The sequence below is a fragment of the Cnephaeus nilssonii genome (assembly GCF_951640355.1).
Source record: "Cnephaeus nilssonii genome assembly, chromosome: 10".
NCBI classification, from domain to species: domain Eukaryota; kingdom Metazoa; phylum Chordata; class Mammalia; order Chiroptera; family Vespertilionidae; genus Cnephaeus; species Cnephaeus nilssonii.
In genome coordinates, this window is record NC_137081.1 from 88,997,302 (window position 1) to 89,024,890 (window position 27,589).

Here is a 27,589-nt window from a genome sequence, read left to right on the forward strand (position 1 = left end):
CTTGTGGTGGTAGAAAGAGTAGAAGTAATCATGTAAAGTTATGGCATATAGTAGGAACTCAATAAATAATAGCTGGTCTTTATAACTGTGGTAGATTAAATTAGAACAAGCATGAAGACCAATCCTTGGTAATTGGCTAGTGCTTACCTAATAATCAGTTAGGTTGTAATTATTTTAGGAAAACATCAAACACACTGAAAATAAATTTAAAAATTGGCATGATATTAAAAATTTGTTCTTAAAATTTTTATAATAATGATCCTGTTAATATGTACTTTTATGAGTCCTTATTATTTAGCAATACATATTGCAATATTTCAGATAAAGTGATAAGTTATCTGGCATTTGCTTCAAAATAATAAAGAAAGATAAGTGGGTGTGAGCATTTAGGTTAGTTAAAAATGGCCATGAGTTGATAATTACTGAAGATAAATAATAGGTGCATGGCATTGTAAAATTCTTCTCTCTACCAGAGTGTTCAAATGATTTTCTTTTGTAGTAAAAAGTAAAAAAAAAAAAAATAAGTCCTCAGAAATGTAAATATTAGACAATTTTATCAAGTTTTTTCACAACTAGTAAAGTGTAAGCTAAATATACATATTACTTTTCACTGAAATTCTATTACTAAGGAAATAATTTATTAATGTGTTTATCACAGAACTAGAGGCCTGGTGCATGAAATTCGTGTGTGTGTGTGTGTGTGTGGGGGGGGGGGTGTTCCTCATCCCAGCCTGTACTCTCTGCAATCTGGGACCCCTCGAGGGCTGTCCAACTGCTCGTTTAAGCCCGATCCACTGCCCGTTTGGGCCTGATCCCGGGGATCAGGCCTAAACGAGCTGTCAGACATCCCTCTCACAATCCAGGGCTGCTGGCTCCCAACCACTCACCTGCCTGCCTGCCTGATTGCCCCATATCGCTTCTGCCTGCCAGCCTGATCACCCCTAACCACTCTCTTGCCAGCCTGATCAACGCCTAACTGCTCCCCTGCTGGCCCGATTGCCCCTAAATGCCCTCCCCTGCCAGCCTGGTCACCCCCAACTGCCCTCCCTTGCAGGCCTGGTCCCTCCCAACTGCCCTCCCCTGCTGGCCTGATTTCCCACAACTTTCCTCCCCTGCTGGCCATCTTGTGGTGGCCATCTTGTGTCCACATGGGGGCAGCCATCTTTGACTGCATTGGGGCGGCCATCTTGTGTGTTGAAGTGATGGTCAATTTGCATATTACCTTTTTATTATATAGGATTATCTATGTGCAAACACTGGGATAATCTAAAATTCCAAAATATAAAAGCAACTATTTAGTGATACTCTGAAGGTCAGGCATCATCCCAAGTGCTTTGTGAAGTGCTTACTGCATATGCACCACAAACCTTTGTGAAGAATTTCCAAATTGTCCACACTTTTTACATCTATAGGTGTGAAAACCAGGAATCATAAGGTTGAGCTATACAACCATTGTCCTATCTGTAGATTGTGGATGAGCCAGAATCTGAATACCAGTAGATCTGGAGGTAGAGTCCCACTATTGCTAAGGTAAGCTCTGGTGGTAGGTTTGCTTAAACAAGCAGGAACCATTCCACCAGATGGAATATTCTGCAACATTAAGACTTATAAATTATATGCCGAAACTGGTTTGGCTCAGTGGATAGAGCGTCGGCTTGCAGACTCAAGGGTCCCAGGTTCGATTCCGGTCAAGGGCATGTACCTTGGTTGCGGGCACATCCCCAGTAGGGGGTGTGCAAGAGGCAGCTGATTGATGTTTCTCTCTCATCGATGTTTCTAACTCTCTATCCCTCTCTCTTCCTCTCTGTAAAAAATCAATAATATATATATATTTTTAAAGACTTATAAATTATATATGAATGTCTACTAAATGAATAACAAAACTTGAATGATAATATGACAGTCATACCCAGGTTGTTTAAACAATGGTGGGGATAGAGGCGGGCTAAAGACAAGCACACATCAAAAATGGTGTTGGAACATCTGGACATACACATGCAAAACAATGAAGTTGGACCCCTGCCTCACACCATATAAAAATTAATTCAAAATGGATCCAAGGCTGAATGTAATATCTAAAATTATAAAACACTTAGAAGAAACTAGAGGCATAACTCTTCATGGCCTTAAATTGACAATGATTTCTTAGATATAACTCTCAAAGCACAAACCACAAAAGAAAAAATACAGATAAATTATTCATCAAAATGAAAAAGACACACCAAATTTTGTACTTAAAAGATACTACCAAGAAACTGAAAAATGGAGAAAATATTTGCAAGTCATATATCTAATAGAAAAATTATATTCAGAATATACAAAGAATTCCTACAACTGCACAATTAAAAATGCAAAAATAAAAATCGGCAAGATATTTGAATAGATATTTCACCAAAGAAGATATACACATGGGTAATAAGTACTTAAAAATATGTTCAATATTAGTAGTCATTAAGAAAATGCAAATCAAAACCACAGTGAAATCTCATTTCACTTGTTTACAACAGTATTATCAAAAAGGCAGACAATGTGTTGGTGAGGATGTGGAGAAGTCAGAATCTTCATATTTTGCTGGTGAGAATGTAAAATAGAGCATCCACTTTGAAAAACAGTTTGCAAGTTTCTCAAAAAGTTAAACATATGGTTACAATATGACCCATCAATCCCACCTCTAGGTTCATATGCAAGGGACTAGACAACATAAGTTCATACAAAATCATGTACAGGAATGTTACTAGCACTATTATTCATAATAATACACACACATACAAACACAAAGAGGAATATCCCAAACTATCAACTGATAAACAGATAAATGAAATGTGATTCTTCCAGAGTCTGAAATATTCATTGGGAAATAAAAAAAAAAAAAAGTACTGAAAAATTCTACAACATAGATGAACATTGAAAACATGCTAAGTGAGAGGAAGCAGACTTCAAAAAGCTATATATTGCCTGATTCTACTTGTATGAAATATTCAGAATAGGCCATCCATAGTGACAGAAAGTAGATTAGTAATTTCCAAGAACTGGGGAGAGAGGTTGGGGGGAATTTCTACTAATGGGTATGCAATTCTTTGCAGATAATGATGAAAATAGTCTGAAATTAGATAGTGGTGATGGTTGCACAACTTCATTAATATGCTAAAATCCCATGAATTATACAAATTAAAAAATGCATTATCATGGTATATAAATTATATATCAATTTTTTTCAAAAAGAAGCACGAAAAACTACATATTTGATTCCTATTGCCACATTATTGTATAGAATTAAATTAGGATCATATAGGGGGAAAAGGAGCCTAAAAGATGGTTGGACCTCCATCTCTGACATTTATTAGCAAGTCACTAAACCTCTGTGACCATCAGTGTTTTCATAAGTTAAATTCAGATATTACCATCCTCCTTACTAGGTTGGGGAATAAGAATAAACGTTTCGGTCAATAATTACAAACTATGGATAAATCTCCCTAATTCTACCCCCGATATTTCCAGTATTTGTGCACCCTGAAATACACATGCCATAGTAAGTTTGCACAGAAGACTGCTCCAATAGAAAGACATTTTGTCCAGGACCACTGGTAGCTAATGGCTCCATTTCAGTTCCATGCCATGTTTCCCAAAGTCAATTGGCATGGCTAGACTTGGTAAAAAGGTCATTGGATAGACTTGGTAAAAAGGTTCATCTTATAGACTTGGGGACTGCTGAATATAAAGAGAATTATTTCCTTATATTTAAGAGATGGGCAGGGGGATTTTGAAAATAGTGAAATATGAAACAAGCTGAAAGGCTAAGCACATGTTTGTGTATTTTGCTTATAGATCAAAATAAGAAGTGGGGAGCGAGCACAGAGGATAATCCAACAAATTTAGTCAAATGATACAGTGAATGAACAGTAGATAATTCATAGGAGCTTCTTCAGAGAAAGGAGCCAATGAAAAATTAGGCCACATTCAGAACAATATGATTTATGAGATATTTGAACAATGTCCCAGGAAAAATGCAGAGGTCTACAATTTTTTTTTTTCAAATAGAAGTTTGGCTATAGATTCCGTAAAACAAAGCCAGGATACTTAGTGCTGTCACCTGGCAGTGTTCATTCTGTATTTGCTTCTTCTAGCATGTGGAACCAGTCTAAGGTTGGCATTCACATTTTTCAGGAAAGGTGTTCAGAGACCTCCCGAGAAGCACGTTGCTTCCATTGCTACAATAGGAGCCTATCTGATGGACCCTGTTTTATTTCAAGCTCTAATGTAGGGCACTCTGTTGGTTCTACAATTTGTACAATTACTTTTCTTCCACTGAGCACGATGTTCTCCAGCACTGACAAGCAAGTAATTCATACTAACTGCGCGGTGCAGTTGGATGGAGAGTATGGATTATAGATTCTTTAAAGACAATCACGGGTGCTTCTGTCCATAATGTTTTTAAATTCCAACAGGAAGTTGGATTAAATAAAGCATTGTTTGGCATCGGGGCTTGGGAAATGTGTTTTAATGAATTAACAAGACTTTTTATAACTGTCATCATTGTTTGAATATAAGTGGTGTTTAAAATGGTGATTAAAACACTTTATTTTGATAATTTAAATGCTGCTCTTTTTCAAAATTATTATTTTTTAAAAGTAAATGACTGCATTCAACATTATTTTTTATTAGTTTAATATGTACAGCATAATGGTTAGCCAATCATACACTTTAAAAAGTGTTCCCCCTAATATTCCTGTATCCAATGGGCTCCATACATAGTTATTAAAGTATTATTGACTACACTAGAGGCCCTATGCATGAAATCCGTGCAAGGGTAGACCTTCCTTCCCCTGGCTGCTAGCACCGGATTCCTTCTGGCTGCTGGAACCTGGAACACAGGCTTCCCCCAGCTGCAGGCAGCCAGCCCCGCCCCCTGCCGGCACCCGCTGCCTTTGCCTGGCGCTGCCTGTGTCTGCCGCCATCCTCCTTTCTTCCCGATTGATCTCTCAGCCAGCCAGTAGCCTGGGTCTCCCTCTGCAGGGTAATTGTGGGGTGATGGTGGGGGCCCTCCTGACCAATTGAATCTCACCCACCTTGGCTGGCCTGGCGCCAATGCCTGTCCTAGTGTGGTCGTCCTTAGGGTCGTTCTGCTGTTACGCTATTTTGCTGTTTGGCCATTTGGTTGATTTGCATATTACGCTTTTATTATTATAGATTATACACTGAGTGGCCAGATTATTATGACCTCTGAATGGATAATAATCTGGCCACTCAATGTGTGTGTGTGTGTGTGTGTGTGTGTGTGTGTGTGTGTGTATATGTATATGTATATGTATATGTATATGTATATGTATATGTGTATATGTATATATATACATATATATATATTTTAGAGGCCCGGTGCATGAATTCGTGCATGGGTGGGGTCTGGCCAGCCTGGCCAGGGGGAGGGGACATGGGCGGTTGGCCGGCTTGCTTGCTGGTGGAACTCCTGGTTGAGGGGACAATTTGCATATTAGCCTTTTATTATATAGGATATACACTGAGTGGCCAGATTATTATGCGTTCAGGGATCATAATAATCTGGCCACTCAGTGTATATATGTATATGCTACTTTACATTCCCATAAATATTTTGTAATTTCCAATCTCTATTTATCAATCCACTCACATTTTTCACCCAGTCCAAAACTCCCCTCCCATCTGGCAACCATCAGTCTGTTCTCTGTATCTACAAGTCTATTTCTGTTTTGTTTTTTATTTATATTATTCTTTAGATTCCAGATATAATTGAAATCATGTGGTATTTTTCTTTCTTTGACTGAATTATTTAACTTATATAATTCCTTCTAGATCCATTTATGCTGTCACAAATGGTAATATTGTGTTCTTTTTTAAAAATACATATTTTTATTGATTTGAGAGAGGAAGGGAGGAGGGAAAGGGAGAGAGAGATAGAAACATCAATGATGAGAGAGAATAATTGATCAGCTGCTTCCTGCATACCCCCCACTGGGGATCAAGCCCACAACTGGGCCTATACTCTGACCTGGAATCAAACTGTGACCTCCTGGTTCATTGGTCGATGCTCAACCACTGAGCAACACCAGCTGGGCAGAATTGTGTTCTTTTTAATAGTCAAGTGATATTTCATTGTATATATGTACAACAGCTTTTTTATTCACTTGTCTATTCTCTTGGGCTGCTTCCATAGCTTGGCTACTGTGTAAATAACCCTGTAATGAACATAGGGGTGCATATATTCTTTCAAATTAGTGTGTTGGGTTCCTTTGGCTATATACCAGAAATGGAATTGCTAGGTCATTAAACATTTCTAAATTTAATTTTTTGAGGAAATTCCATGCTGTTTTCCACAGTGGCTGCACCAATCTGCATTCCCACCAACATGAGGTTGACTTTTTCTCCACATCCTTGCCAATACTTATTGTTTGTTAATTTTTTGATAATCATTCTGACAGATGTGAAGTGCTATCAGTTTGTGGCAAAGTGTGACCCTTTGGTGCATAGGACGATGCTCCAACCAACTGAGCCACACCAGCCAGGCTTAGTTGTATGAGTACTTTATAAATTTTGGATATTAACCCCTTATCAGATGTATCATGGGAAAATATGTTCTTCCATTTGGTGGGTTATCTTTTCATTTTATTGATGGTTTCCTTTGTTGTGCAAAAATCTTTTGGTTTTATGTAGTCCCATTTGTTTATTTTTTCTTAGTTTCCCTTGCCCAAAAGTTACATCAGAAAAACAATGTTACTGAGCAAAGCGTCTGAGATTTTTACTGCCTATGTTTTCTTCTAGTATTTTATGGTATCAAATCTTACATTTAAGTCTTTAATCCATTTGAGTTTATTCTTGTATATGGTGTAAGAAGGTGGTCTAATTTCTTTAATTGTTTGTTTTTGGTTTTTTTTGCATGTATCTGTCCAACTTCTCCAATACTATTTATTGAATAGAATGTCTTTACCCCATTATATTCTTGCTTCCTTTGTCAAATAGCAATTCACCATAGAAGCATGGGTTTATTTCTGGGTTCTCTATTCTGTTCCATTGGTCTATACGCCTATTTTTGCGCCAGTGCAATGCTGTTTTGATTACTATGGCCTTCTGGTATGATTCCTCCTTTTATGTTCTTCTTTCTTAAGATTGCTATGGCTATTCAGGGTCTTTTGCGGTTCCATATATATATATATATATATATATATATATATATATATATATATATTGAATTATTTGTCCTAGTTCTGTGAAATACACCATTGATATTTTGTTGGGAATTGCTTCAAATCTGTAGATTGCTTTGGGTAGTATGGATATTTTAATAATGCTAACTCTTTTTTTTTTTCATGAGCATTGTATATGCTTCCATTTATTTGTATCTTCTTCAACTTCTTTCTTCAATGTCTTATAATTTTCTGAGTAGAGATCCTTTATATTCCTGATTAAATTTATTCCTAGGTATTATTTTTTAATGCAACTAAAATGGGATTATCTTCTTTGTTTCTTTTTGATAGTTCATAATTGAGGTATAAAAATGATTTCTGGAGATTTATTTTGTATCCTGCTAATTTACTAAATTTATTTATCAGTTCCATATATTTTTGTTGTTGTTGTTAATGTTCACATGAGGATATTTCTTCCATTGCTTTTCAGAGAGAGTGGAAGGGAGTTGGGGGGAGAGAGAGAAACATTAATGTGAGAGAGACACATCAATCAGTTGTCTTCTGCATGTTCCCCGCCAGGGGGCAGGGAGTGAAACCACAACCCATGTCCCTGACCTGGAAATGAACCCAGGACTCATCCATGCTCAGGCTGACGCTACAACCACTGAGCAACACCAGCCAGGGACCCACATTTTTAAAGTGAAATATTTAGTGTTCTCTTGTTATAGTATCCTGACATCTGCAAATAATGACAGTTTTTCTTCTTCCTTTCCAATTTGCATGCCTTTTATTTCTTCTTTTTATTTTATTGCTGTGACTAGGACTTCTAATACTATGTTGACTAAGAGTGGTGAGAGTGACAACCCTGTCTTGTTCCCAATTTTAAGGGAAATGTTTCTGGGTTTTTTTGTGCCATTGAGTATGATGTTGACTGTGTGTTTGTCATATATGATTTTTATTATGTTGAGGTATGGTCCCACTATTCCCAGTTTGCTGAGAGTTTTTATTATAAATAAAAGAAGGCAAAATTTTATCAAATTCTTTCTCTGCATCTATTCATATGATCAGGTGATTTTTAGCTTTCATTTTGTTTACTTAGTGTATCATGTTAACTGATTTGCAGATATTGTAACCAATGTTGCATCTCAGGCATAAATGCCACTTGGTTATGGTGTATGAACTTTTTAATGTATTAGCTGGTTTATTAATATTTTGTTGAGGATTTTAACATCTGTGTTCAACAAGGATACTGGCCTATAGTTTTCTTTCTTTGTAGTGACATCTAGTTTTGGAATTAGGGTAATGCTTGGAAGTCTTCCCTCCTCTTGAATAGTTTGGAATAGTTTGAGAAGAATAGGTATTAGTTCTTCTTTGAATGTTTGGTAAAATTTTCCTGTGAAGCTATTTGTTCAGGACTTTTGTTTGTTGTGTTGTGTGTTTTTTTTTTTTAATTACTGCTTCAATTTCATTAATTACTAGGGGCCTGGTGCATGAATTTGTGCACCTTGAAAGGACCTGTGGACCACTAGGCTGTAGTGGGCACAGGGGTGGGTCTTGGCCCATCCTCCAGGCCCCCGGGTCCCTCTCTGCTGACAGCCCTGCTCCTGCCGTCGCTGCTCCCATGCACTGACAGCGTTGGCCCCGCTTGCACCCGCTGACAGCATGGAGCAATTGGGGCCAGCGCTAACAGTGGGTGTGAGAGGTAGCCTCTGCCCCGATCAGCCCTCAGGAGCAAGGGGAGGTGGAGAAGCCCTCAAGGGCGATTGGAGCCAGCAGCCATAGCTCGCACCCACTGATGGCGCTGAGTGATCTGGACCGACGCTGGGTGCCAGCAGCCAGCAGCGGGTGCGAGCGTCAGGTGGGACCACGACAAACGGGAGCAAAAAAATTTCAGTAACCACCAGAGGCTTGCCCCAGTGAGAACAACCTGTGCCCCACCTTGGTCTGGCGCCCCCACTCACCTGCTCCACCATCCTGCCGTGGCCGATGCCCACCATGTTCCACGCTCTGCCACCTGCTGCCAAAGCACACGGTGTTCTGTGCGTGCCCCTGGTGGTCAGCACACTTCATAGCAAACAGTTGTTTGGTTTTTTGGTTGTTCTCCCTTTTGGTCTATTCACGTAGTAGGGTTTTATATAGAGAGATAATCAGTCTGTTCAGATTTTCTGATTCTTCTTGATTCAATTTTAGAAAATTGCATATTTCTAGAAATTTATCCATTAGTTCAGTGGTCGGCAAACCGCAGCTTGCGAGCCACATGTGGCTCTTTGGCCCCTTGAGTGTGGCTCTTCCACAAAAACACCACGGCCTGGGTGAGTCTATTTTGAAGAAGTGGCGTTAGAAGAAGTTTAAGTTTAAAAAATTTGGCTCTCAAAAGAAATTTCAATCGTTGTACTGTTGATATTTGGCTCTGTTGACTAATGGAGTTTGCCGACCTCTGCATTAGTCCAATTTCTTGGCATATAGCTGTCCGTAATATTTTCTTACTATTCTTTATTGTTGTGTTGTCAGTTGTTACTTCTCCTCTTTCATTTCTGATTTTATTTATGTGGATCAACTGTACTTTTCATGTTAAAAAGTCTCACTAAAGGTTTATCAATCTTGTTTATCTTTTCAAAGAACCAGCTCTTGGTTTCATTGATCTTTTGTATTGCTTTTTAGACTCTTTTTTGCTTATTTTTGCTCTGGTCTTTATTATTTTCCTTTCTTGTACTCTCTTGGGGCTTTGTTTGTTGTTGTTTTATTAGTTCTATTAAGTGTAAAGTTGAACACCTTATCTTAAGAATAAGATTTTTCTTATTTCTTGAGGTAGGCCTGAAATGTTGTTAATTTTCTTCTTAGGACTGCTTTTGCCATGTTCCATAGAATTTGAGGTGTTTTTTTTTTTCATTTTCATTTGTTTCCAGGTATCTTTTAATTTCTTCCTTGATTTCACTGTTAACCTATCCATTGCTTACTAACATGTTATTTAGCCTCCTTTTCTTTGTGGGTTTTTATGTTTTTGGTTTTTTTCTTCTGATAAATTTTGAGTTTCAAACCATTATGGTCAGAGAAGATGTTTAATATGATTTCAATCTTCTTAAATTTATTGAGATTTGTTTTTGTATCCTAACATGTGGCCTACCCTAGAAAATGCTCTATGTGCAGTTGAAAGGAATGTATACTCTGCTGTTTTGGGGTAAAATGCTCTGAAGATATAAATAAAAATAATCTAATCTAGTGTGTCATTTAAGGTCATTATTTTCTTGTTAATTTTCTGTTTCTAAGAGCTATTTATTGATGTCAGTGTAGTGTTAAATTCCCTGCTATCATTGTATTACTGTTTCTATCTCTCTTTATGTCCATCAAGATTTGCTTTATATATTTAGGTGCTCCTATGTTGGGCATATACTAGTATATGTTTACAAGGGGTATATCCTCTTCTTGGATTGTTCTCTTTATTATTATGTAGTTTTTTTCTTTGTATCTTACTATAACATTTGTTGTAAAATCTATTTTGTGTGATATAAGTATTTCTATCCCAGATTTATATTTTCATCTACATTTGCATGAAATATATATTTACTAGAGGCCTGATGCATGAAATTCGTGCATGGGGGTGTGTGTCCCTCAGCCCAGCCTGTACCGTCTCCAATCTGGAACCCCACAAGGGATGTCCGACTAGCTGTTTAGGCCTGATTCCAGTAGGGTCTGGCCTAAACAGGAAGTTGGACATCCCTAGCACAATCCAGGACTGCTGGCTCCCAAGTGTTCGCCTGCATGCCTTCCTGATTGCCCCTAACCACTTCTGCCTGCCAGCCTGATCATTCCCTAACCAATCCCCTGCCAGCCTGATTGATGCCTAACTGCTCCCCTGCCAACCTGTTTGCCCCTAACTACCCTCCCCTGCAAGCCTGATCCCCCAACTGCCCTTCCCTGTAGGCCCGGTTGCCCCCAACTTCCCTCCTCTGCCTGCCTGGTAACCTCTAACTGCCCTCCCCTGCAGACTTGATCGCCCCCAACTGCCCTCCCTTGCAGTCCTGGTCCCTCCCAAATGCCCTCCCTTGCTGGCCTGATCACCCACAACTGCCCTCCCTTGCAGGCCTGGTCCCTCCCAACTGCCCTCTCCTGCTGCCCATCTTGTGTTCACATGGGGGCAGCCATCTTTGACCACATGGGTGCAGCCATCTTGTGTTGGAGTGATGGTCAATTTGCATATTACTCTTTTATTAGATAGAATAGAGGTCTGGTCCATTGGTGGGGGCTGGCTGGTTTGCCTGAAGGGTGTCCCAGATCAGGGTGGGGGTTCCCTTGGGGCATGGGGCAACCTGGGCTAGAGGCCTGTGGTGGTTTGCAGGCCAGCCACGCCCCCCAGTGACCCAAGAGGAGGCCCTGGTATCTGGGATTTATTTATATTCTATAATTGAAACTTTGTAACCTTGAGTGGAGCCAAGCCTCCTGCTTGCTCCATGGCTGCAGCCATTTTTGTTGGGATTTATCTATCTTTTATAATTGAAACTTTGTAGCCTTGAGTGGAGGCCTGGGCCTGCCAGGGTGTGCAGAAAGCTTGGCTTCCTCCATTGCCGGGGAAACCCACACCTCCTGCTCACTCTGTGGATGCAGCCATCTTGGTTGGGTTACTTTGCATACTCACTCCTGATTGGCTGGTGGGTGTGGCTTGTGGGTGTAGTGGAGTGATGGTTGATTTGAATATTACTATTTTATTAGATAGGGTGTCCCTTTAATTTTAGTCTGTGTGTGTCTGTCATCCTGAGTTGGGTCTCTTGCAGATAACATTATATATGGGTCTTGTTTTCTTATTCATTTAGTTATCCTATGTCTTTTGATTGGAGCATTTTAAACTGATTTAAAGTGATTATTGATAGGTACATATTTATTTCCATTTCATTCTTTATAACTATATTCCTCTTTTTTTCTTTTTTCTTAAAGAAGATTCTTTAACATTTCTTGTAATATTGGTTTTGTGGTAATAAACTCTTTTAGCTTCTTCTTGTCTGGGAATCTCTTTCATTCTTCTTCCATCTTAATGATAGCCTTGCTGGGTAAAGTAATCTTGGTTGTAGGTCCTTGTTTTTCATCACTTTTAATATTTTATACCTCTCTTTACTGGCCTGTTGAAAAATATCTCTGTTGAGAAATCAGCTGACAGTCTTATGGGAGCTCCCTTGTAGCTAACTAACTGCCTTTCTCTTACTACTTTTAAGATTCACCCTTTGTCTTTAAACTTGCCATTTTAATTATAATGTGTCTTGGTGTGACACCCTTTGGGTCCATCTTGTTGGAACTCTGCACTTCATGGACTTTTGTGTCTTTTTCTTTCACCAGGTTAGGGAAGTTTTCAGCCATTCTTTTTTCAAGTAGTTTCTCAATCCTCTTCTCTCTCTCTTCTCCTTCTGGCACCTCTATGATGAAGATTTTATTGCAATCCATGTCCTCTGAAAGGTCATTTCAACTATCTTCAGTTTTTGTATTCTTTGTGTGTGTTTTTTTTCCTACTCTGATGGTTATTTTATGCTACCCTGTCTTCCAAGTCATGGATTTGATACTCTGATTTATGTAATCCAATGTTTATTTCTTCTAGTGTATTGTTCATTTTAAGTATTGTGTACTTAGTTTCTGACTGGTTCTTTGATGGTTTCTATGTTGTTTTTCACACTGTTAACATTCTTACTAAATTCCTTGAGCATTCTTTTAACCAATTTTTGAACTTTATATCTGGTAAATTGCTTGCCTCCATTTCATTTATATGTTTTTTTGTGGAAATTTATCCTTTTCTTTTATTTGGGGCATGTTTCTTTGTCTCTCCATTTTGCTGTCTCTTTGTGTCCATTTCTGTTAGTAGGTAAATTTTCTGTATCACAGTTTTATTATAGTGGCTTATGTAGTAGATATGATTTGGGATCCAGTAGTGTAATCTTTCGAATCACCTGTGCTGTGTGCTCTAAGAATGTCCCTTGTGTGGGTTATATAAATCCTCCAGTTGTAATTGAATCTTGATTGCTAATAGACCATTCATGTGTGAGGTCAACCGTCATGCTGAGTGATTTTGAGGATTAACTATGACCACAGTGTACAACCTGTTGTGCAGGTGTTGACCACACAAAGCAGAATTCACCTTAGCAGGTTCTGGTGCCTCCTGAGATGTCCCTTTGGATGTGCCTTTTGTGTAGCTAATTGGATCTTGCTCATAGGTTGTCTGACACTTGCCACAAAGTATTTATATTTGGAGGCTTTTTGGGAGGGACAGTGCTGCAGGTCAATGTCAGATGCTCTTATGACTGGCTCTGGCCTACCTGTTTGGATCTGCCAAGCAATCCGCAGTTTATGGTTGACTCTGTTGGGCCTGGGTGTGTGTGAAAAGGACCAAATTGTACACCAAGGCCAGCTTTTCCCAGCACCAGCCCAGGGCCAGGTCATCCAAAGGCTCAAATCACCCCAAGATCCTCCTCCACCTGCCTCTTCCTGGTGGCTGCCTGTTAGGCTGAGTTACTGAAAGAGCCCCTGATGGTACCCAAATTGCAAGAAGTTGATTCTCAGTGAGTTGAAAAATAGGGTGTGTTGTTCACCAGATTGATACAGATTCAAACTGAGTACCAGAGCTGGGTCTGAGACTCCTCAGCAAACGTCCAAGGGTAGCTGCCACCTGTCAGGTGTCCAAAGACCTTTGCGGTGTGGCAGGGTCTCAGGGAGTCATCAGGGTGAGACCAGTAGTGTTTATCAGGTACAAATAGACCAAGATTTGGCCATGTGAAGTAAGGACTCTGCACTGGTCATATGTGTGAGAGAAATACAGCCCCCATCCTAGAGCCACAGAGCTCAGTCACTGACACGGAATCCTCCCAGTCTTCTACACGCAGAGTCCAGGCAGTTGACTCCTCCATAGGGCATGAGCTTCGAAGGCTGGAGTGAAAGGGAGTCTGGAGGCTGATGCCATATGTAATGGAGTACTTCACTCAAGAAAGATGTCATCTGCCGTTTAGGTGAAGCACTCAGCATAGGGATCCTGGTAGTTGTCCATTCAGCACTCTCCCTAGAGCCACAAATGCCAATCTCTTCTCACATGACTCCATTCTGATCTTTCCTCCTTCCACTGGAGCCCAGGGTGAGTGTCTGCAAATGATATTTTGTGTGTTGTCCCTTTAAAAGGGTCCCTGGGTCTCTAGAAGATTCCTAACGTTTTCTCTCTCTCTCTCTCTCTCTCTCTCTCTCTCTCTCTCTCTCTCTCTCTCTGTGTGTGTGTGTGTGTGTGTGTGACTGGAACCTCGCTGATTTTGCAGCCCGGTGTTATGTAAGGGCCTTTTCCTGGCTTTGGTGCTCTCGGGAGCCTGGTGTGGAGTTGAGATCCCACACTCCTCAGGGAGCACCTTTGCAGCTGAGATACCCCTCCCAATTTTCAGTTGCAACCTGTGGTAGCAGGGTCAGCCCTTTTCATGCCACCTTTAATGTGATTTCTTCTTAAATTCTTTATTGTAAGACTTCTCTTCAGCTAATCTTTAGTTGGTTATTTAGGTTTATTTTTCTATATTTTATTTGTAATTCCAGTATGGCCCTGGAGGGGGTTAGTGTAGCTTTCACCTATTCCACCGCTATCTTGGATCTCTCTCTAAACGGTGCGCTTGAAAAATTATTTTTTATTATTTACTCAACAAATACTTTATCCATAAAATAAGCTTAAACATTCTGCAAAGACAGATAGTTGACCAAATCTTTCATCATTCTATTTAAAAAATACTTATGCATTTACAATGAAAATGTGATTTTACATTTTGCAGCATTACCTTGGATTCATCTAGGTAATTTACATCATTACTGCCATTCCTTGTCTAAGGTGTGTATCCATCATGCTTAGCTTTTGTCAATGCAATTAATTAATAAAATTCAGAGGGGATGTTGTAAAGCATCAGGACTGGAATTTTGACTGCTCTGTTCCATCTCAGTCCCCTGATAAACTAAATATGAGTATCTGTGGAGAACTTTTAAAGACTCAAACCCCAATTATGTCACCTGTATAATATGGATATTTTATTAAATACAAGATACTGATTTTACTAACTTATCTCTATTAACCTTATTGTAAAAATTACTTAGAATTGCTTAAGAGTATATAAGGTTCCTCCAGGGCTAGATTCTATGAGTCTTTATTTTTTTAAAAACGTGTTTTTATTTATTTCAGAGAGAAGGAGAGAGGGAGAAGAGAAAGAAACATCAATGATGAGAGGGAATTATTGATCAGCGCACCCCACACTGGGGATTGAGCCCACAACCCAAGTATGTACCCTGTCTGGGAATCAAACTGTGACCTCCTGGTTCATAGGTCCATGCTCAACCACTGAGCCATGCTGACTAGGCTATGAGTCTTTAATTATATTATGGACTGGATAATTGGAACGGGTAATTTCAGTGCACCCTTCATGATTCAGGTGACCCAACATAAGTGAGAGTCAACTTTTCCTAGTGCTCATCTGACTCTTGGCCATGGTGAGCCTATTTGCTTATTACTATCCATTTAGTACAATTTCACTGTCAGGGTCCATACACAGTGATAATGACTCTATGTAATTATGTTGAGGAGATATGTGGAGTCTCTTAAAAGAGAAAAAATGAGGAATACTAAGTGATGGATTGAGAATTCTGCATGGTGAAGGAATAATATGACTTGGCCATAGGCTGTAGTTACTACTACATGGTACATTGAAAAACAAACATGACTAGTGTACCTTTTTTACAAAAGGGTCCTTCATATGGTGAATTGGTGCAATCACAGAAGTATCCACTGCGCTTCTCCACACACTTGCCCCCATTGTGGCAGATGCTGCCATAACTACTGCAATGGCCTGGGCATCCTGGTCGGACTCCAGATGTGACCTTGGCCCGCTCCTCCAGGTCTAGTTTCTGCCCATTCAAGTGTAAGGAGCGTATGCATCCTAGAAAGCCTTTCTGTTTTGACGATGTTCCTCCTAAGTGATGAAAAACAAAAGAAAAAAATAAGGAATCACAGGGTTCAGATTTTTTAATTTTAATTTTGGCGTTCATAACAGTCAAATATTGTTCTGTTGTAAAATTTTTCATTAAAGTTTCTAAGATAATTAGAAATTTAAAGAGTCTAGGGGAAATGCATGGCCTTTTCAGGCTGGGAGAAACACTCCTCCCACCCTCCCACTCCCATGTACACACCCCCAAAAATTGCTTTTAAAATGTTATCGTTCACGTGGAATCCTGTACTGTACATATTTAAGGTAGAACCTTCAAGATAAAAAACTTGTCATGCTCCTTGCAAATGAAATAAAATGTGTTTGTCGTCTACTGCAGACATTTCTCTGAAGTGGAACACACAGAGGGAAATTGTGCCTCTGGCAAAGTTAGAAGTGAGCTGTTAGACTCCTGGAGTTAGAAAATGCAAAAGCATTGCAGTGCTTATGGGTGCGGTGCGATGGACTAGAAAGAGGGTGGACTTTAGGACAAGACAGACATGGAGTCCAACTCCATGTTACTAGGTGATCCACCACTGACTCACGTGAACCCCCCACTGGTCTGTAAAATAAGAATAAGTCTATTTCGTGTGTATATAGTAAAGCTTAGTGAAGATATAGTACTTCCTCAAACACTGCTCTTTGTTTCCCCTTCTCTTGAGCCCTCACAATAGTATATACATATCGATCTCAGAGATTACACTCAAATTGTTATTTGGATGACAAATTTCTTCTGCTGGAATACAGAAAAGGATTGCAAGCCAACTTTCAGCTGAGGGCCTATCTTAAAGGTTTCAGAGACAACCACAATGCTCATTGCAAATTATCTATCAACAGAATGAATCAAAGATACAGAATGTTTTGTTACTATTTGAAACCCAGGATTCTATTAGCCTAAACTTCTAATATCAGAAATATGTCATTTGAGAAACAAAAAGGAAACATTAAGCTAAATCCCATCAGCAGATATTTATTTTGTGTTGAGAATTCTGGAAGGTCCCAGAGAAAATGTATGTCTGGCATTAAAGAACCTAAATTCCATTCTAAATGAAATGCTTTCAGCTCAAATCCATGCATAGAGGTAGTTAGAGGGCACTCAGGTCTTCCAGGTGTACATGGAGTACTACTGGAGAGGAGAAGGTGTGTTGGAGAACAAAGCCTGCCTGCCATTTATTTCTGTGTAAGTCATCTCTGCTTTCTGAGCCTCATTTATTTCTAGTCCTTCATATTGCAACCTCATTAAATCTTGGTCTAGCAAATGACCAGATAAAAATATATTCCCACTAAGGTGGGTACAGATATGAATTCCAAATGTGGGAATATACATGTTTAACAAGAAACAAAGCTGGGTATATTAAAGAAATGAATATGAAATGTAACATTTTCTGGCATCAGTTAGCTTGGCAGGGTGGACAAGCAAATAATTGGAAATGGGGATGGTCGCAATATAAGGTAGAAGCAGGGAGAATTCGTCCTTCCCTGAACCACACCAGCTCATCAGACATGAAAATATATGTATGTCAGTCACTATCTGCATCTAAAGACAGAATGTTCCTAAAGGATTGATCTGGTCTCTTATCCTGAAGGAATAATAAAACTCCACTGTATTTTCAGTTCTGGTAAGTGATACCCACGTTGGCCAGGAGGTCAAACCCAAATTGCATTCTCCTGTCTGTCTCAATTTTAGTGAGTAAATCTCCTTTAACCACAAGATAAATCAATTGTAAATACAGAACATCATAGAGGAAGGTTCATTCTTTCTTTCCTGGAGATTGTGTAGAATAAAGAGGACAGGACTTAGGCAGTCCAATGTTTTGTTCTATTTTTCCTCATTTTGTAGTCACTCCCTGTGATGGATTTAAGTAACTCTTCATATGTCTTATTAGTGCTATTTTTCTTCAGCAGAGGTGGAGAATGCAGGATCTATTGCCCTTTTTTTTTTTTTTTTTTTTTTGCGTGTGACTCAGCCTACAAGTTTATAAATGGAAAAGGTGGCTGTGGCGGTTTCTCTGGCAGACATGCACCCCTTGAAGTTGAGACAGAGAGAGCATGGTGAGAATGACCCAAGACAAAGGGATCAGCTCCATCCCACATGCTGACAAAACACGATGACACAAAGGGCTATGAACTAAATGGCAAATGAACTAAATTTCAGTTTTTACCTGACTGCTTTTTATTCTCTATGAGGGAAGGAAAACTAGAGGTTAGACTCCTTTATTCTTTATGGAGAAGTAATACAGAGGTTGGCAAATGTAGGCTTACAGGTTTTCATATGGAAAATAATACAATAATTAATAAATAATAATAGAAGAAAAAACTCTGTTTCACGTCCTCACAACTGTAAACCTACTTTTGCCCACCATCGAATGTAGACTGGGTATAGAATAATTCTGAAAAGGTGTTCCCCACCCACACACCCAGGCCCTGTCAGGTTGTCAGCACACTGCACTTTTGACATTACCTACTATGTGTACAGTTGTGCTGGAGGTGTGACACTTTGTGAAATTTGAATACTGTGCAGAAATGCAGCCAGTCTTCCCTCCTCCTCTCTCACAGCCCTTCTCCCCCATCCAGCCCTGTGGATCTTCCCTCCCAGGTTCCTCTGGGCCCATCTGCTTCTTTCCACCCCCAGAGCACACTCCAATTGAATCCCAGCAACAACTGTCTAACTGTTCTTCCCAGTGTCAACCCTGACTCTTTTGATCCAATCACCGTTTTGCAATAGGAGAGATCAACCACATGCAAAAATTTCATTCTGCCAGTCCTGTTCAATACCCTTCAGAGAGTAGTTATTGCAGAAAATCAAACTCAAATCCTTAGCACAGCTGATATACCATGAAAGATCTAGTCTGCACGTATCACTCCATCTTCCTGTTGTGACTTCAGGGCAGCAGGCATCTGAGCTGCTTGCTAATGGCTCCCCAGTGCTTCATGGTCCACCTTGACTTTGGACCTTCTCTGTACTTTGGATTTGTGTTGTGTGGCATCTTCCCCCATGCACTCCATGGCTCCCCTCCTTCATCCCGACCATCACAAACTCACACACCTACACTCATATACATGCATTCCTTAGTTCACATACTTCTTGCCCATACTATTTATTTTAATTTTTCAATTTTTTTAAAAACAAAACTATTTTAAAAATTTTAGGAGATCTGTTGACAATGAACTTGCTTTCCTGCACACCAAGACTCGGCTGCACTAAGAGAGGGCATGTGTGCACTCACCACTTGGCCACATTCCCAGGGTCACTTCAATCATTCACAAGGTCTTCCTGGCCCTTGCACTCATTTTATTTTTCACATGCTCCTGTATACTTTTATCTTTACTTGGCTGTATCTTGTCTAGAGTTTACACAAGGTTGAAAGTAAAACAACAACAAAAATGTAGCATTATCCTTAAAGCTACTGAAAATCATTTAATTGAGGGTCAGATTTAATCTGCAAGACGTTTGATAATCAGAACAATGCCTGTGATTCTAAAAACAATCAAACATGTTTGCTGTATGCCAGAAACTTTATAATGAACTAATTAACTACTCAATGTGGGGAAAAGGTATTATCTATATTATTCACATTTACATAATTGAGAAAACTTAATGTCTAAGACATTGCTTTGGCCAGAGTCAAGATGAAAACAGATGTAACATAGCATAGCCGGGAGTCAGACTGAGACCTCTTAATCTTCAAAGCCTATATACCTTCACATCCTTAAAATCCTAACTTGAACTATTTGATTAGACCATTTGCTTCAGCACTGCCACTAAGTGATTTTTGCCTTCCTTCCCCTGGTGTCTTCCATGGTTTCTTCTACCAAGTAATGTACACATGTGTATTTATCCTCTTGCTTTCATATCACTCTTCCTGACAACTTACTCCGTCAGCTGGCCTCACTAGAAGCACTTTTGTATGAAACTCCTCAGTTGGCTGTTGGTATTAAGAGCGTTCATTGTGATGCTGCTTCCTTGGGCTAAGTATGAATAAACTCTTCAAAACGTGACTCTCATCATTTCAGCCTCTTAGAAAACCTCCCTGTGGCATCTGGGCAAGTGCTCACTGCTTCCAGAGACGCAGCCCGATCCCGTGCCCTCCTGAGCGCAGGTACAGGGGCCTCCATTTCTCTTGTGTGCCCTCACCACATTCAACACGGTTCACCTGAAAACAGGACTTTTAATTCCCTGCCTGCGGGGAAGCAAGAGTCGCATTTTGGGATCTCTGCAACTTTCTTTATGATTTGTCAAGTCAGTATAGAATTTTCCCCAGGAGTTATATGTTGGAGTAACTTTAGTTTGTTTTGGTACAGATAAAAAGATAAGCCAAAAAGAGGGTTGGGGGGGGGGGGGAGTTCCATTAAAGACTAAAAAAGAAAGAAGGAAGTAAAGCCACACAAAAATGAGACTCACAGGCCAACACCTTTACGAAATGCCAACTCTCTAATTTCAGCACGTCTGGAACAATGGGATGTTAGATTTGTGGAGAATGAGACTTTTCCTTGCTGCTGCATACACATGGCGCAAGGATAAAGATGCCATTCCTCATAGGTGTGTGGTAATAGCAGATCCTCAAATTGCGAAAAAATCAGTTCCCAGCCTGTTTGTTCTCATTCTGAGGGTAAGGACAAGGAGCACACTTAGGCTGTTGTTTTCCTACCAAGGCCCCCTGGCCTGTCGGCAGTTCATTCGGATCCATACCCAGACCTCCTCGCTTCGCTGTTTGCCATGGTGCCCGTTCTTGGGCTTCTCCTGCCTCATTCTATAGTGACTGGCACATTAGCAGAAACAGCCAAGCTGGTGGATGAGACCTCCGAGAGTGCTAAAGATGGAAGTCCAGGCATGCAGCAGACACTTCAGAGGCCACCTGTTACAACGTTTCTCCTACTCCGTTAAAGTAAGGTGACCAGCAAAATCGTGTGTCTGTAAATATAACTATCATGGAGATAAAAGCCTGAACTGTAAACATTACTTATGGGAACCCAGCATGTCTGACTAATGTCGCAGCACTTCAGCTTGCCACATTCCAAGAGTAGGGGTGTCCAATATTATAAAATTCAACCAGTCTCTCCTGTTCAGGAAGACTCATGAGCAAGCAGTGAGACCAACGATGCAATGCTGAACCATGCTCTGTTTTGACTGAAAAATAGCTCAATGGCTAAAGGTATCTGGTCAGACACAACCGAATTAATATTTAAGCAGTGCCACACTCAATCTATCCCAGGAAAGGAGGACACACTAATGCTATCTTTTTCTGCCTAATAAATAACAATATCCAGTGTCTCTACATTTCTAAATGATAGGGAATGCGATTCTGCATTTTAGCTGCTATAACTAAGTAGAGCATGCTTTTTGTTTTATTTTAGTTTTTGCTCTTTTTATGAACCACTCAATTATAAAAATAGAAATATTGCAACTTCAGCATTTTCAGCCTCCTGATATTACTAAATGGATGTATCACTGAACAAGAAACAACAAAATTCAAACCAACAAACTAAAATGGCTTTCAACAGCATTTTTCTTCAAGTGCATTAAGACAAATTCAATAAAGCTGAGTAACACTTGAGATGGAATTTATTGGAGAGAAACATAGAAGCAGGTGCTCTCACCACAGCTGACCTTGGCTCCACCTCGAGCCAGATCTCTCCTCCAGACCTATCCACTCACAGCTCACTGTCTCTGTGATCAATTCAATCGGAACGTCTGGGGAAAACCTGCGGCGAAGCACTGCTGCCTCCTTTTCCCTGTTGGCTTGCAGACAGTGATCACATATTCAGGACCTATGATAATTTCATAGCTACATGAAATTTTCATGAAAGCATCAAAAAATTATTCCATCTTTATATGCACATTTTAGCCTGAAAAATTCATAAATACTGCCTGAAGATAAATTAAACTTTGGCATGAATATAATTTATGAAAATTGCAAACTACTTGAATTGATTTCAAAAAGAAACACATTAAATCTTGATGACTAACAGACTTCTTCAGAAAAATAAAATGTGATGTTTAAATAGAATTAAAACATATAAATTTTAAAAATATTTTAATAGTAAATTATATCATTTAAGTAGGTTATTAATTAAGTAAATGCCTTATAACCATACAATTTTAATCACTTATATCTTAGCTTCTGTCAGAAATGAAAAACATAACAGATGAAGAATGATTCCTGTTGAGAAAATAAAATATTACATATTTTGTTACTTTTCTTTCACCTTCTGTGCTTTTAGTGACTGCTTCCCTCAGAGTTAAAAATTGTACAGACCCAAATTTAAAGGAAGCTAATAAAAACACCCATTGATTGCTGATGGCATCTTGTTACTAACAAGAAGGGGATGTACTGTGATAGTTGTTTAAATAAGAAAAATGAAAGAAAATGAAATCCTGTAGAGTGGCCACATTTGGAACCTATTTATATAATTGTTCTAAGCATCTAAACTTGAAGGTTTATGGAAAAGCAGCTTCTTGGCTTTGATAATATTATAATATCCCCAACATTTACAGCTCTATTTGGTACTTTAAAGCGTTATGTGCCCTGCTCAACATTCTTATAAAAAGTCATTTCTAAATTATATCTATAAGTCCGACCTGACCTTTCCTACCTGAACTAACATAGCTAAAATTTCTCTCTCACTTTCCCTCATTCTCTCTCTCTCTTTCTATCTCTCTCTCCCCACCTCTCTCTCTCTCTCTCTCTCTCTCTCTCTCTCTCTCTCTCTCTCTCTCACACACACAGACACACACACACACACACACACAACTGTGTGCTCTGAAAGTAGTGTCATTACACAACTTGCCTGCCAATTTCCACCATCCAACAACCGCCTGACATATTTTATGTACTTGGTGACTGAAATGAATGAATGAATGAATGAATGAATGAATGAGTCAGTGAATAATGTCTGAGCCTTTCCAACCCTGTGACCAGCAGTGGCAGCCGGTTCAGATGAACCACTTGTCTAAACCCTGATTCTGAGTCTCATGGAGGGAATGAGCAGCAGAGTCATTTGCTGGAGACCAGGACTGCTTTTCTGTGCAAGAGTAAGGCAGCCACCCAAGGATGTGATTTCAGGAGGATCAAAGAAGCCCCTTGTTTAAAAACTAACAGTTTCTTCCCCATGTCACTAATAATGGAAATCCATTTCAGAGAGTCAGTATATTTTATTACACTGTTAGTGATAATTCTTAGGAATTAGGTATCAGCTGAAAGGAGGAGTTTGGCCCACTGATATGGAGCCAGCGCCACTAAGGGGTAAGTAGCTGATCTATTCTTTTTCTAAGGGCATAATAGAATCATAAATGAAAAATAATAGGGGCCCCTGGATAGCTGAAGGTCATATCTGCTAAGAGAAAAGGTACAAAAAGCGTCTGAGATCACCTTAAAATTTGCTATGGGGTGGCATAATCTTTTATTGCTGTGGCTAATGAAGCAAGCAAGAAAGAATTTGTATAATAAAATTTACCATTATAAATGTTTTATGACACATTTTAATCATTTCTCAGGTCCAAATAAAAGCAGTTTCCCTTGGGCCTGGTCACAGAGCAGTTTTGTAGGGTTTTTAGCATGAAGGGTGCCTTAAGATGTCCCCTACCTACAAACAGCTGGCTGTTCAGCTGCAGTCGGAAGTGGCCCTCCTCCGAAGTCTCCCTGCTCATCCTCGGGAGGCTGTCCACCTGCAGCGAGGTCACCTTGAGGTTCCTCTCGGCCCGAACGTAATGCCATTGGTTGTCATTCAGAGGAGAAGGAGACTGGACTACGAGCTCTATGGGGCCGTTCCCAACATCAATTGCAAAAGTGATCTCAGAAGGAGCTGAAACCAGAAAGGGAAACAGGTAGAAATGAAGGGAGTTGTCAGTGTGTTTAGGGTACAATTATGTCATGAATGAATGGCATACAGGGTCGTATGTCAATAGCCAGGTAAAGAGGACTTCATTGAAACCCTGCACTATTAAAATTACAATTAGTAGTAATATCTACCAAGTACTAAGCATCAAGCTCTCATTTTGGCCCAGTTGGTCCTGATTGTGAGAATTCAGGTAATAGCATAGGGACCTGGGACACCAATGTTAATCTGATAAATATGCATTTGTGCCAAGGTTCTGGGTTTTCTGTGTCTATTCTGGTTCCAACTGTGTTCTCCAAGAAATCCATCGATACTGGGTTAGCTAGGCAGCTCTGCTCCTGCAAGGAGAAGACCCCCCCACCTGATATATCTAGTGTTCTTCCCATGTTATGTTATAAATACATGTGATATGAGCATTCACCCTATTGCTAGGATTAAAGAGAGAGAGAGAGAGACTCAGAAAGTTGAAGTATCTTCTCCAAGAAGACATAGTTGCAAGTGCTGGTGCTTGGAGTGAAACACAAGCCCCCCGGCCCCCCACTCTGGGGCCCTTCCCTGACTCTGCCCTTATGTATCAATCTGCATTCAAGTCAGGGTATGAAGATGATGGTGGTTCTGGGGTGGCAGCAATGGTCATAGATCCATGAAGAGAAAGACAGAAGGAGAAGTAGCCACAGCATAGTTGGAACAGTGAGCTCTGCCAGGCTCTGTACTAAGCACTGACCATAGCTTCTATCATTTCATCCTCAAAACAACCCTTTAAGAAAGGCATCATTTTTCTTTCCTTTTTATGGGTTAAAAAAAATAATTGTGAATAATTTTCTCTAAGTTTCCCAAATAGCAAGTAGAATCTGACTCCAAAAGTAAAATCAATCACTATATTTTTCTCAATTGAGGGTATGCTATTATATTTTCTACTAGTGCTCTGGTGCACGAATTCATGCACATTGAAAGGAAATTAATTAGAAGGTGGCCGGCTGGGTGGGACTGGGCAAGACGTGCTGGACACGGCCTGGAGCCAACCTCCCATGGTCCCTCCCCACCAGCTGCACCTGGGGTGGTGCCGCGGCTCAAAGGGCATCTGAGCAGAGTCCCTCTGGCAGGTGAGGTCCCTCAGCCTGGCCTGTGCGTATCGGGCCAAAACCAGCTCTCTGACATCCCCCAAGGGGTCTCGGATTGTGAGAGGGCAGTACTTGGGTGATACACCCCGGAATCGGGCTCTCTCCTCTCTGGTTCCAGGATGCATCACTCAAGAATTGCCACTGCCAAGTCACCGCAGCTCAGCAGCTCCTGCATTGAGCATCTGTCCCCTGGTGGTCAATGCGCATCATAGCTACTGGTCGGACAGTCAGATGGTCGCTTAGCCTTTTATATATATAGACTAGCGTTCCCGTTGCAGGAAAAATCCTGCAATAGGGTTTCCTGCTGCACTCTACCCCACCCTGCCTGCTCTCCTCCCTTGTCCCCCACCCCGCAATCTCTGCCAGCCCCCCTGCTTTTCTAACTTCTCCTCCAGCCCACTCTCCTTCCTTCTTCCCTGGCCCCACCTCTGCTCCTCTCTTCTCCCCCAGCCGCCTTCTCTGCCAGCCCACCTGCTTTTCCCTTCTCCCCAGGCCCCGCCTCCGCTCCTCCCTTCTCCCCCACCCCGCCTTCTCTGCCAGCCCGCTCTCCTTCCTTCTCCCCCGGCCCCGCCTCCGCTCCTTCCTTCTCCCCTGGCCCCGCCTCCACTCCTCCCTTCTCCCCTGGCCCCGCCTCCGCTCCTCCCTTCTCCCCCGGCCCCGCCCCTTCTCCCCCGGCCCCGCCTGCTCAACTTCCTTCTCCCCCGGCCCCGCCTCCGCTCCTCCCTTCTCCTCCCCCCCGGCTTGCTTGCTTCTCTGCAGCTTTGCTCCCGTCTGCAGCTCTTGGCTTCTTTCTACGCTGTTGCGATATGCAAATTAGCCGCCATCTTTGTTGGGATAATTTGCATATTCATCCTGATTGGTTGGTGGGCGTGGCTTGGCTGGTGGGTGTGGCTTGGGCGTAGCGAAGGTGCGGTAAATTTGCATATTTGTCTATTATTAGATTAGATTATTACATAAAAGTTTCTGAATCGAAGGAAGTGGAGAGGTAAATAATACACTGAGGCTGAGGAGAAGACAGCCCCTTGCAGTAGCTGGAATCATCCCTTCTTTCCCAGCACCCTGAGATGGCCCCTCTTCTTTACCCCTAAAACAGAACATGGGTATTTATTTCACAAAGTCATCAACTGCAAGACCTGAATTATCAAAGGTCAAATACTACCCTGGAACTCTCCCTCCTTAGATTTAAACCCTAACAGAAAGCCAGTCCTGGTGTAAGAAACCCCAATCAGCAAAATTTTATGTAACTGAGAACTTGAATTGTTTTGCATTCTGGCAAATGTGAGCCCTGACCTAGAGGGAAGTAATAAGTTAAAGGCCTTAAAGTCAAATTTGAGAGTAGACTCTGGAGCCACCATGACCTGAGGCGTTTTCTATCTTGTGCAGGCTCTGTGTTCTCATTTGTAAAATAGGAATAAAAACAGTACCTAATTGTTAAGTTGTTTATAACTTAATTCTCATGGATTTTACATTTTCATCAAATGTGATATTACTTGCATTTAAAACAACCCAAAAGTCAAAATACAGCACCAGAAAGTACAAATTGGACATTGCAACTTAATTAACACCAAATCATCGCTCATTACCGTGTGATGATAAGCCATGACATTAGCTGCTGCTGGAATGAATCGAGTGGCCTTAGGGCCTAATTTTTATTAAATTTATGTTGTGGTTATTATATTCACATTATGAAATGGTTGGTACTCAACTCCACGTTTTCAGTTCCAGGCCGTTAGGTAACAGGGATCTTATTTCACACTAAAGACAGGGGTTTCCTCCCATTGATAGTCTCAGTTGTTGGAGTGAAAGGAGGTCAAAACTGCCAATAAAAGAATCCCTTCCCTTGTATGCCTCATGTGCATTTGCAGAGGGAACACTCAGCCGTGGGTGATTTGCAAGAGAAGCACACAAACGCAGCCGCTACCCCCTCTGGCCAGGGCTCTTTGCCTTTTTTCTGGAGCTCTTAAATACCGGGTTTCTGTGGATAAGACATTACTTGTGCTTTCAAGGGAATATGATGAGGTCACATTATTGCAATATGGTCAATTGCCTCAATCAAGCTACAGAACACATCCATTTAGACACAGATAAATGAGCCTCCTAATGGCATGCGTGAGTCTCCATGGTTATGGGTACAATACGGGCAAGACCCTGCGAGCAGTCCACCTACACATGAGAAATCAAGGGGTACCCTGAGTGCAGCAAATCGGAAAACTAGTGCATGCAGCTGAAAGTAGATGTTTTCATCATTGCCATGCACCAGTGATTCTAAACATCAATGATAACACAGTTCTCTAAGTTATATCCAATACTAATGTTAGTACTATTTTTTAATCATGTGCATGTAAGCCTCTAAGAGCACTTTTTATTACTTACTATTTAAAAATATTATGTGCAAGAGGGAAATTAATACAGAGAACTCCAGATCCACTGGTGACTCCTGAACACGCAGACTCACATACACAGGGTGAAGCAAAAGTAGGTTTACAGTTGTCCGTATGAAAAATAATAC

The 27,589-nt window shown here is 40.6% G+C and overlaps 1 protein-coding gene across 2 annotated transcripts in view; it reads right to left on the reverse strand.

Annotated features, from left to right (window-relative positions):
- The window catches only part of CNTNAP5 (contactin associated protein family member 5), a gene marked incomplete at both ends in the record, with an annotated part of 850,484 nt that overhangs the window by 126,541 nt on the left and 696,354 nt on the right, over positions 1 to 27,589 (reverse strand). For both annotated transcript variants that reach the window (XM_079783016.1, XM_079783015.1), the window contains 2 exons: positions 15,872 to 16,111; positions 23,708 to 23,926. In XM_079783016.1, the coding sequence (XP_079639142.1) occupies positions 15,872 to 16,111; positions 23,708 to 23,926 (459 nt within the window). The remainder of the gene's footprint in view (positions 1 to 15,871; positions 16,112 to 23,707; positions 23,927 to 27,589) is intronic.